Raw genomic sequence first — 11060 nt, forward strand, 5'->3', positions numbered from 1 at the left:
ACACACAAAAAACGAGAACTATTTTCCATGAGTAAAATTGTTTTTTACATAAAGAATTAAGTGCAAAAATTCGTAACGTATGTGTTTTTACTCGAGAATCTGGGTTTCTGTTACACCTGATCTTTTTTTCAAGGACATTACTTATTAACTACTTTTCTTGAGTATCCCTGTCAGTGAAAGTATGTAAAACAATCCGTACAAATGAGTTTTTCTTCAAGTTTGTAAGGTATGATAGCAGAACGGGTGAAAAAACTCACAGCCAGGTAAAGCGATAATCTGACGATTAACTGCGCTGAGAAAATGAGTAGTATATGACTCTTGTATGTGAGTTTTGGGGTGTTGAGATCATGCATCCAAGTAATTTTACTCGGATCTCGCGTTAATTGCTTGCGCGCACACGTGATACCGGCCAAATGTGCAGAGCATGAAGACTTTTCTGGTAAGTTCTACATGTCTTTTTATTTATTTTCCCCCTTTTCTTCTATAATTACTTTTCTTGACAATAATAGCTTAGACCTACATGTATGGGGCAAACATAAATGCTATTTATGGTGACAACAGGGTGCATTGATCTACATTCTCATCCATCCGAGGCTCACGCCTCTCGGTTTGGGTAACCACACACCAGCCTGTTGTTGCGCCGCTACCCCGGGGCCAGAAGGGAGTGAAGGCCAGTGTGCCGCTACGATTGCTGGAGTCATTTATGAGGAGGGCAAATAAGTGACATCGTCCATGATTTATGTAATCATACCCAAACCGAGAGGCGTGAGCCTCGGATGGATGAGAATGTAGATCAATGCACCCTGTTGTCACCATAAATAGCATTTATGTTTGCCCCATACATGTAGGTCTAAGCTATTATTGTCAAGAAAAGTAATTATAGAAGAAAAGGGGGAAAATAAATAAAAAGACATGTAGAACTTACCAGAAAAATCTTCATGCTCTGCACATTTGGCCGGTATCACGTGTGCGCGCAAGCAATTAACGCGAGATCCGAGTAAAATTACTTGGATGCATGATCTCAACACCCCAAAACTCACATACAAGAGTCATATACTACTCATTTTCTCAGCGCAGTTAATCGTCAGATTATCGCTAAAACTAATCAAGTGTGTAATATGCTCACATACTCAAAAAGTCAGTAAATATACTTTAAACATACTCATTACACTGGGTTAAGTTACTCATTAGATTGAGTTATTCAAATTTACTCACTTGATGTGTCACTATAGTGTCAAATGAAATATACTCGACAAGATGAGTTTTCAAAGTACCTTCATTGAGTGAAAGTACTCATCAAAGTATGTCGCTATAGTGTCAAAATTATTTTGACATTTGAGTACGATTACTAACACATGCAAGTTTCTGTTTTTTGTGTGCATGCTACGTGTATGTGAAAACATACTTTTGCTAAAAAAAGCCTTTTCATTTTCCTCTGCGTTGATTGCAATATAAGAATAATTTGCATTGCTTGCGTACTCAGTAAAATGAATAGTTTTCACAAAGTATGACATTATAATTTTATTCGTTCGCAGGGAATTTTATATAATTCCCAAGAAATTTGTTTTGAAATAATTTATCAACGCAACTTTTATATTCAATTTTTACACAAAGTCCCTACCGTGGGAGGGGGTAGTGAGAGGGGCGAAGTGCCCCCCCCCCACCCCCTATTGTGGTGCAAAAAGAGGAAGGAGATTATAAGAACAAGAAAAATAATAATAAATAAGAGGTGAAAAATAATTGAATGAAATAAGGGGAGGGACTAATTGGGGGACTCTTTCAGGTCATTATATATAAAAAAAAAAAAATGAAACTTTGCTCGCGCTCGCGAAAGCTTACTGCTGAGAGAGATTATAATTTGATTGAGAGGGAAGCTTTAGAATAGTTTTCAAATCAATATGCATATGAATTTCGAGTTTTCATTACTGTCTTTTGTCGAAATTCGCACTCTTTTCATGATTAAATGGTGAATGGTGGTGACTTTTTACCTGATTGCTAGGAAAGCATAAATTCTTGTAAGCAAGCAACCAGAGGACCGATGGCCTAAGGTCCTCTACTCTACATATTTCAAATTTCTTAAAGGTGGTGATACTTCAGATTTGAAATACGATGATTGGAATAAAATGATAAAGGAAATTTAGATTAAGAACATACTGGAAATCTCATCAAAAGCGTACGAGGAAATACAACGTTATGACAACTTAAATTCTGCAGTATTTCGGTGAAACAGTTTTTTTTTTAGGAATAAATCTTATGCAATGAGCAAGCCGATGATATCATCTTTCTGCTTTTGTATATTTGTTTCAATATATGAAATCTTTTATTTTTATAATCCAAGAATGTCAAAAATTAGATTGATTTCTGATGTAGGTTTATTTTGTAAGATAGCCAGGGTAAGAAAAAAGTTACATTGTAGCAAGGATAGTAAGTGGAAAGAGATCGAGGAGTAACAAGCAAAGAGAAAACAAAGAAAAGACTGAAGAGGGAAAGATAAATAGAAGGGAAGAGGTAAAACAGAAAGGGATTAAGTAGAAAAGGAGAAAATGAGTGAGAAAAAAAACAAGAATCAGAAACTAAAGAGAGAGAGAGAAAGAGAGATGATAAAAGAAGAAAAACAAAATAAAGAACATCAAACTATATTTTTAAAAAGGAATGCCATTGGACGAGAAAGCAAACGAGTCGTTCTTCCGTATTCTCCCTTACGCACCTGATTAGGGCATTCTCGCAATCATTTCGCAGAGGCTTTCTACAACACAGATAATATTTTGACTATAGCTCTTCATAACAAAACAGCCTTTGTCGAAAATCAGTGAATCAAATCAGCAGTGTCGTCCTGGATTCTATAAAGGCAAACAGCACATTAGTTATATTTCGTCCGGTCCCAGTCTTAGGACGATGTAGGCCTACTATCACGGTCCACCAACTTTCGACAATGACCTCTAGTCTGTCCATTGTAATTTGACAGGCATTATTAATAGATTATCAACGTTCCAGAAGGGGTTTCCTGCTTCCTTTCTCTATCAATTTTTTTTTCTTCCTCCGTTCATTCCTTCTTTCCTTCCTTCCTTTTTTTCTTCCGTTCTTTTTTTCTTTCTTTATTCCATCCTTTTATTTTTTTCCTTTCTATTCATTTCCTCCCTTCCTTCATTTCTTCTTCCTTCCTTCCTTCCTTCTTTCTTTCTTTCTTTCCTTCCTTTCTTCCTTCTTTCCTCCCTTCCTTTCTTCATTTATTTCTCTCTTTTCTTCTCTCTTTTTTTTCTTTCTTCCTTTCTTTTTTCCTTACTTTCCTTCCTTTCTTTTATTTGTTCGTTCCTTCCTTCCTTTCTTCCTTCCTTTCTTTCTTTCTTTCTCTCTTTCTTTCTTTCTTTCTTTCTTTCTTTCTTTCTTTCTTTCTTTCTTTCCTTTTTACTTCCTTTCTTTCCTTTTTACTTCCTTTCTTTCTTTCTTTCTTTCTTTCTTTCTTTCTTTCTTTCTTTCTTTCTTTCTTTCTTTCTTTCTTTCTTTCCTTCTTTCTTTCTTTCTTTCTTTCTTTCTTTCCTTTTTACTTCCTTTCTTTCTTTCTTTCTTTCTTTCTTTCTTTCCTTCTATCTCTTTACTCTTTTTCCTAAACAAGTCAATACTAAACTACTGGCACATCGATAAAAAAAAACCACTTTATTTATCAATCGAGTACATAAGAAGAATGTGTTACGTGCTCATCTAAGGTATTTATTTCATTAAAATCGGAAAAATACAATTCAATAAAACAATGATAATAATAACAGCCAAATTAGATAAAATATTGATCTGAATTGTTATTAGAGTTTTATAACACATAAGCTTTTTTTTTATTAAGATGTTATGTCATATTATTACTCTTCCATATTTCGAAATTTCATTTCATTCATTAAATTTCCAAAATTCACAATATATTTTGGGGGTTCGTACATCTTAAGAAATAAAACGTAAAGCAAATTTCTAAAAATTATATATTCAAGAGTATCATACACACGGGTTTGGAATTATCAAATTGGTGATCGAATCTCTTTTAAATTATTGTAATAAAGAACATAATTGATTTATCTTTGAATAAACTGATTCTACGGGTAAACTTGTTCTGTAGAGCTCATGTGAGCAGGGTTATTAAAAAGTTAAATGTTATTCTTCCTAGATTTGTATGTCATTATTCTTGATCATATTTGTGTGAAGATCAGACATTGCATTCATAAGGGCCATATCACCAAACGTAGTAGGTAGCAACCCTCGGCAGTGTTGCTGCCCTCTACGATCGTTGGACCATCTCTTCCTTCTCAATGGTAAGACCAATTAAAATCGTTTTCTCTTCAACCTGGATATTCAGGTTACACTCCACGATTCTTAATAAAATATAATTTCTGCTAAAATAAGTTTACATGCAGACAATACAACAAATAATGATATACAGTTTGATTTTTTTTCCGTGTAAATGACAAGTCATATCTGACGGGATCTTCTATCGAATTAAATCCTCTACAAAAGGGAAAATCTGATTTAGAAATTGTAAATTGCCTTATTTAATAGATATCATAATCTTAATATTATTTCAAAATCTATTTCGATTATTTAAGTTTCATTTGAATTCGTGATTTTTTTTTTAAATTGAACTATATACAAAGCAAAATATTAAAAATAAAATAATGGAGTACCTATAAAAAAAAAAAACATCAGACTTGTGTGAATGGACCAAATTGACATCCATTACATGTAACTCTTTACGCCTATACTATTACTGTACAATTTTTGCGCCATCGTCTGAAATACAATAGAGTTATTTTTGCGTTTCAAAATCGACTTATTCCAAATAATTGCATTATCAAATTGAACGATATACTTCGAAAAGTAGTAGTGTAGTTCAACCATTTCTGCATCAAATGCAGGTAAATTTATTTGTAAACACTAGGCCTATCCATGTACGTATGTCTACCAGAAAAAAGAATACATTGTAAAGATTATGGTAATTATTATTTCTATTTCTGCAAAGATTAGAGTTATACATAGATCAACACTTATATACACTTTTTATATCAATTGTAAACATCTTACCGCCACCATGGTCATTACTAGTCAAATATTATATTACATGTACATGAATGGAGAATCGCTTGTTTTCTCATAAAATGTCTAATAACATTATGCCTGAAATACAAGAACTAGAAATTTCCCAACATAGGATAAACACAATGAAGATGATGCTTGATAATAGCAAAGCTCAAAATAAAAATTGAGGTCAATTGACGTTGCTTTTTTATGCATTTTTGTGCTATTTTCTGAAATGCCGGCATTTTTTTCTTTTAGTGTTACACATTCAAGTTATTCAATATAATAGCATTTTGAAATTGAAGTACTTCGCAAAAAAAATGAAGAGTGTTGATCAGACCATTTCCATGAAGGTTATATTTATATATTTACACATTATAATCATGTCTAGATAGAATCATAGCCTAGAATCACGATATATTCCAACTTATGCATAAAACTACAAGTATACGCGCATAAACAGTATAGCATAATATACCCTCTTTTGATATCAATGACAAAGACCTCACACACCCCATGGTCATTACTAGTCAAATATTATATACAGTCATGTATATGAATAGAGAAACATTTGGTTTGTCATACAATATTTAACAACATTGTGTCTGATATGCAAGTACTAGAACTTCCCCACACAGAATAAACATGATAAAGATAATGCTTGTTACATGCAAAGTTGAAAATAAAAAGATGTAAGCAGCGAAATGCTTTTTATGGATGAAAAACGAGAGAGAAATGATCCATCAACGGTTTCTTGTACTTCTATATAATAGCGGCTTACTTTAACAGAAAATGCCAACTCAGTGAGAATCATCTTTAAAAGGGAAAATCCGATGTAGACATTTTAAATTACATTATTAAATATCTCATAATTCTGAATATTATGTCAAAATCTATTTCGTTTATCTCCGTTTCATTTCAATTCGGTAATTTTCACAATATTGAAATATATACAAAACAATAAAAATAATAATGGTGTACCTATAAAAAAAAATTCAGGTTGTGAGGATGATCCGAATTGACATCCCTTAACTCATTACGCCTATACTATTACTGTACATTTTTTGGTGCCATTGTCTGAAATACAATAAGGTTATTTGTGTTTGTTTCATAATCGAGTTATTCTTGCATTGAACTATATATCTAACAAAAAGTAGTAGTGTAATTCAAACCATTTCCGCGTCAAATACAGTGAAAACTATTTGTACACAGTAGACCTAAACATAATACGTATGTCTACCAGCTAAAAAAAAAATTGAGATCCACTGACTATGCCTTTTCTATCAATTTTTCGTGCGATTTTCTGAAATACAATAAGTTTTTTAGTGTTTCACATTCAAGTTATTCCATATAATTGCATTTTGAAATTGAAGTACTTCGAAAGATGTTGAAGAGTGTAGATCAGACCATTTCCATGAAGGTAATATTTATATATTTACACATTATAATCATGTCTAGATAGAATAATAGCATAGGATAACGATACATGTATATTTATACTACAAGTATACGCGAACAAACAGTATAGCATAATATACACTCTTTTAGGGACGAGAGCTAAAAAATCATAGCATTCCCCCTGCAGGCTTCCCCTAAAGCACGCTCCAATTAAGAAGCCCATGCCCCCTGCAGGCGGTCATCACTTGCTCTTTAAAATGGTTGATATATCACTACCACCATGATCATTACTATACTCAAATTTTATTTACGTTTATATGGATCGAGAATCATTTGATTTCTAATGAAATATCTAATAACATTATGTCTGATATTCAAGTAGGAGAATTTTCCCCACACAGGATACACATGATAAAGAGGATGCTTGGTACATGCAAAGCTGAAAATAAAAAGATATAAGCAGTAACAGCGAATATGTTTTTATGGGTGAGAAACGAGAAAGAAAATGATCCGACAACTGTTTCATACTTTAGCAGGAAATGGCAACAGTGGGTTTAACCCCCCCCCCCCTCCCCTGTGATATTGTGATATCATATGTAAATGTTGATGTCATCTATTATTTACAGCGGAATATATAGAGTCTATCCGGAGTGCAGAATGCGATCTTTCCTGATCGGTACTGCTCGAGATAATACCAAACTCTCTCAGACTTCTCAATCTTGTAATCATTAACAAGGTTTCGGATATGTCTTAGTTCATATGTATACTCGTCAATGCTCAACAAACCTCTACAATGCTTCACCTTGGCTATCAGGATTGTATTCCATTGAGATACAGCAGCGAAAGGGTAGCTATCCGGTTCCGTTAATTCATGTTGTACAGCACCCTGTTTGTCTATCAATCTGATGGTATCCCTTGATGAAGTGATCAGAGAACCAAGGTAACTAGTGATTTGATATGGTCTGTACCCGTTGCATGGTATCTCCCTGACTGCTTGCCCACCTGCTGTTGAAAATATCTGGATCTTCATGGGTATCATGTAGCTCACATAGATCTGATCATCACCTTTAACAGTGAGATGAGGAAACCAACCTTTTTTTCGACTTAGAGTCTTAAACATTACATTCAATTGTGTGTACTCTGTTGTGTACAGTGTGATGATGTTTGAAATATCAATCACAACACATCGACCATCAGAGAGGAACCCTACCCCATCAATCTTAACATCGTTCAGAACAGTTTGCTGCAGCTTACCATCAGAAGAGAAGATGGAGATGCCACCGGAGTGATATCCTACTGCCATCCTTCCATCTGGTGTACTAACCATGACATTCATGTTATTTTTAGCTGGTAAAGCAACGTTTTTTACATTATCAACATAACAAGTAGGCAAAACGACAATATTATGCTGTAGAGCGGTTTGAGCTATACAAAAACTAACTATTATTGTTATCATTATATAAAAAATCTCACTAAGGCCTAGCTCATTATTTCCAATGATTCTCTTAAACACACCTTTCCCCTTCTTGCAGGTTGAACAGAAGCACTCCTCATCTTCTTTCGGGTGTTTCCTGCATTTGCGGTATCTACGTACAGACACCTTGCCTGACGAGATCTCACTCATGTCAATGACTTCATGATCGATAAAGCCTTCCCATTGAGAGTGCTTAATAAGACAAAAGGTGCAGAGATACGTGTCACAATCTTGACAGTAGACATCAGCATGGGGCTTGTCATTGGATTTACAATTTGTGCAAATCTGATGATGGCCCTTCATATCCTCTATCAGACTCTTCAAAGCAAGATTTACCTGTAGTCTGCCGACATCTTTGTTTGGGACCTGGGTTACAGCTCTGCAGACAGGGCATCGGATCTGGGAGTTACCGTGGTACTCTAAAAGGTTGTCCAGACAAGTCTTGCAGAAAGTGTGAGAACATGACAGGATCTTGGGATCGGTGAATGTAGAACGACACACTGGACACTCTGTACTCTGGGAGATGACAGTCTTTAATGCTTCAGCCATGGTTAGATTTTTATAAGACTGAAAAAATAATTATTACAGAACACAATGGAAAATGATAAACACGTAAGGACCATAGAATCTGTCATTTGACTTACATCACTGAGTAATAAAAGGATCGCCTGGGGTTTTGGAATAGGGGAAGGAGGGGGAGGAGCAAGGGTAAATTGGGAATGATAAAATGAGGGGGAGAGGAGAAAGGGGAATAGGAAAAGGAGCTTGGGATGATGGGAATTAATTGCGAAGGTGAAAGGAAGGAATGAAAAGAGAAGAGAAGTAGGAATAATATGGCTTTTTAAAAAGTATGTATTTTTATTGGTTTATTTCCAATTAGTCTAATGCCATTTCGTCTAATTTCCAAACTCGTTTACTATCATTTGGTCTAGCATATTAAGTTAGTCCACAATCCACATTGTCTAATTGCAATTCCTTTCAATCACCAAGTTATATAATAACCAGTTGGTCCAATAGCCATTAAGTCCACCATCTGATCTAACTGGACTTAGTGTTAATTGGACAAAATGAATAAAAATAAAATGGATATTAGACCAACTGGTTGTGTGACGAAATGGTAATAGACGAACTTGTGATTAAACGAGGTGATGATTGGACCAAATGGTTGTTAGACGAAAAATTGATTGACGGAATGGCATTAGACTAAATTAAGGTAGACCATGTGATGAGTGAAAGAATTGGCATTAGACGAATCGGCAATTTACCTTTTCATTTTCCCCATTACTTCCGGGTTGAAAAATAAGTCTGATCACCCCTAAACACCGATTTTTATGGAATTTATTTGTTTCGATCCTGTCTGTTCATAAATAGGAACGTTACAATTTTCTCACTGGTAATAATTGCGTTATTATTAAAGAAAAATGACAATCCAATAATATTGAAGATACAACCATTAAACAAGCCATATCAATCAGAGTGTGATTTCAAATTCGACACGTTTCTTATACATATGGCATTTAAATGTGTAAAATAGATACAGAATATATTTTGAAAATACATGAATTGTTCAATATACTTACATCAATCTGCTTATGTCCATTAAAAACGATATGTTTCTCAGTTTGATCGAAGTAATAATATTATACGGGGTCTAATAGCAGCAGTATTAGATATTTTGGCTACATCAATTCATAATAGTGGTGTGTACCGAATCGTGTGCAAATTTACAGTTGTTTACGAATTCTAGTTCAATATCAAACTATTTTTAGTGATTGGGAATTCCCAGTAACCTTTGACATGTTTCAATTGTGCATTCATGTACTTCAATTCAGCGTAACGGTTGTTTGATGGTGTGGTTTTTGTTTACCTGATTGAAAATAATCGGAATGTTTGTAGTATATTATTTACTTGTTCAGAGAGAAAAAAAGAAAAGAACGAAAAAAAGATAGAGAAAGAAGAAAGTAAAGAAATAACGAAAGAAATAGTTGGAAGGGAAGTAGGAAATAATGAAATAAGTGGTAGGACGGAAAAGGGAACATAAGAAGAAAGGAAGGAAGAAAGAAAGGAAATTAAAAAAAATACAGAAAGAAAAAAAAACAGAAGGAAAGAATGCATGAAAGGAAGGAAGGAAGAAAGAATAAAAGAACAAGGAAGGAATGAATAAAATGAATAGATCGATAAACAAAGAAAGAAAGAAAGAAATAAAGGAAGAACGAACGAACGAAAGAAAGAAAGAAATGAATAAAGAAAGGATGATAGAAATAAATAAATAAAGAAAGAAAGAATGAAAAAAGAGAAACAAAGAAACAAAAAACAAAAAAAAAAAAGAAAAAAAAGAAAGAAAGAAAAAAAGAATGAGTAAAAAAGGAAAGAATGAAAGAAAGGAACAAAGGAAGAAATAAAGAAATAAAGAAAAAAAAATAGAAAGAAAGAATGACAGAAAGGAACAAAGAAAGAAAGGAATAATAAAGAGAAGATGCAAAGAAAATGAAAAAACTGGAACAATTAGAAGATGAAAGAAGAAGAAACAAAGTCGACATTGATAAAGAAAAGAGGGTGGGAAAAGAAGAATGAAATAAGAAAAAAAAACGGGAAGAGAAAGGAACAAAAGATCAAAGTAAGAAAAACATAATAGTAAAAAAAGGGAAAGTGAGAGATAAAAGGAGACAAGAGGAAAACAATGGGCAAAAAGGAGGAGGAAATATAAGAAAGGAGAAAAATAGAAGAAGAAAAGAAAAGAGAAATGAAAAAGCAGAAATTAATCTTATTTGGCTGGAGGCAACAAAGCTGAAAATCCTGATTTGACATTTTGTCTTTTCAAGATGGAATTAACAGGGACGGATCCCAGGAATTTTTAAATTGGGGGGGGGGGGAGGGCGTAACAGGCACCATAGGTACGTCCTGCCGGGGGGATCTAGCTGGGGCCCTCCCCAAGAAAATTTTGTTAAAATTAAACCCCTTATTGTACGCGATTTCAGCGTTTCTGAGGTCAATCTCTCTTTGTGAAAAATTATCGATTTCATAAGTAAAAGGGCGTTATGATGACCTAAAGTTGACGCTAGGGGCTTGATGACTGTAATAGAAAAGACAGATTGTGGTACGCATTATACAATGTAAATATGGTAGAGTAGGC

At 34.0% G+C, this 11060-nt stretch overlaps 1 protein-coding gene across 1 annotated transcript; it reads right to left on the minus strand.

The window, feature by feature from the left end:
• Positions 1-3636: 3636 nt before the first annotated feature.
• On the minus strand, positions 3637-9647 carry LOC135155528 (uncharacterized). The gene is made up of 2 exons (XM_064104903.1): positions 9508-9647; positions 3637-8494 (listed from the first exon to the last, which is right to left on the minus strand). Exon 2 carries the CDS (start codon positions 8474-8476, stop codon positions 7070-7072), a length of 1407 nt encoding a protein of 468 aa, XP_063960973.1. The 5' UTR covers positions 8477-8494; positions 9508-9647; the 3' UTR covers positions 3637-7069.
• Positions 9648-11060: the final 1413 nt, after the last annotated feature.

This window comes from Lytechinus pictus, chromosome 9, assembly GCF_037042905.1.
Source record: "Lytechinus pictus isolate F3 Inbred chromosome 9, Lp3.0, whole genome shotgun sequence".
NCBI classification, from domain to species: domain Eukaryota; kingdom Metazoa; phylum Echinodermata; class Echinoidea; order Temnopleuroida; family Toxopneustidae; genus Lytechinus; species Lytechinus pictus.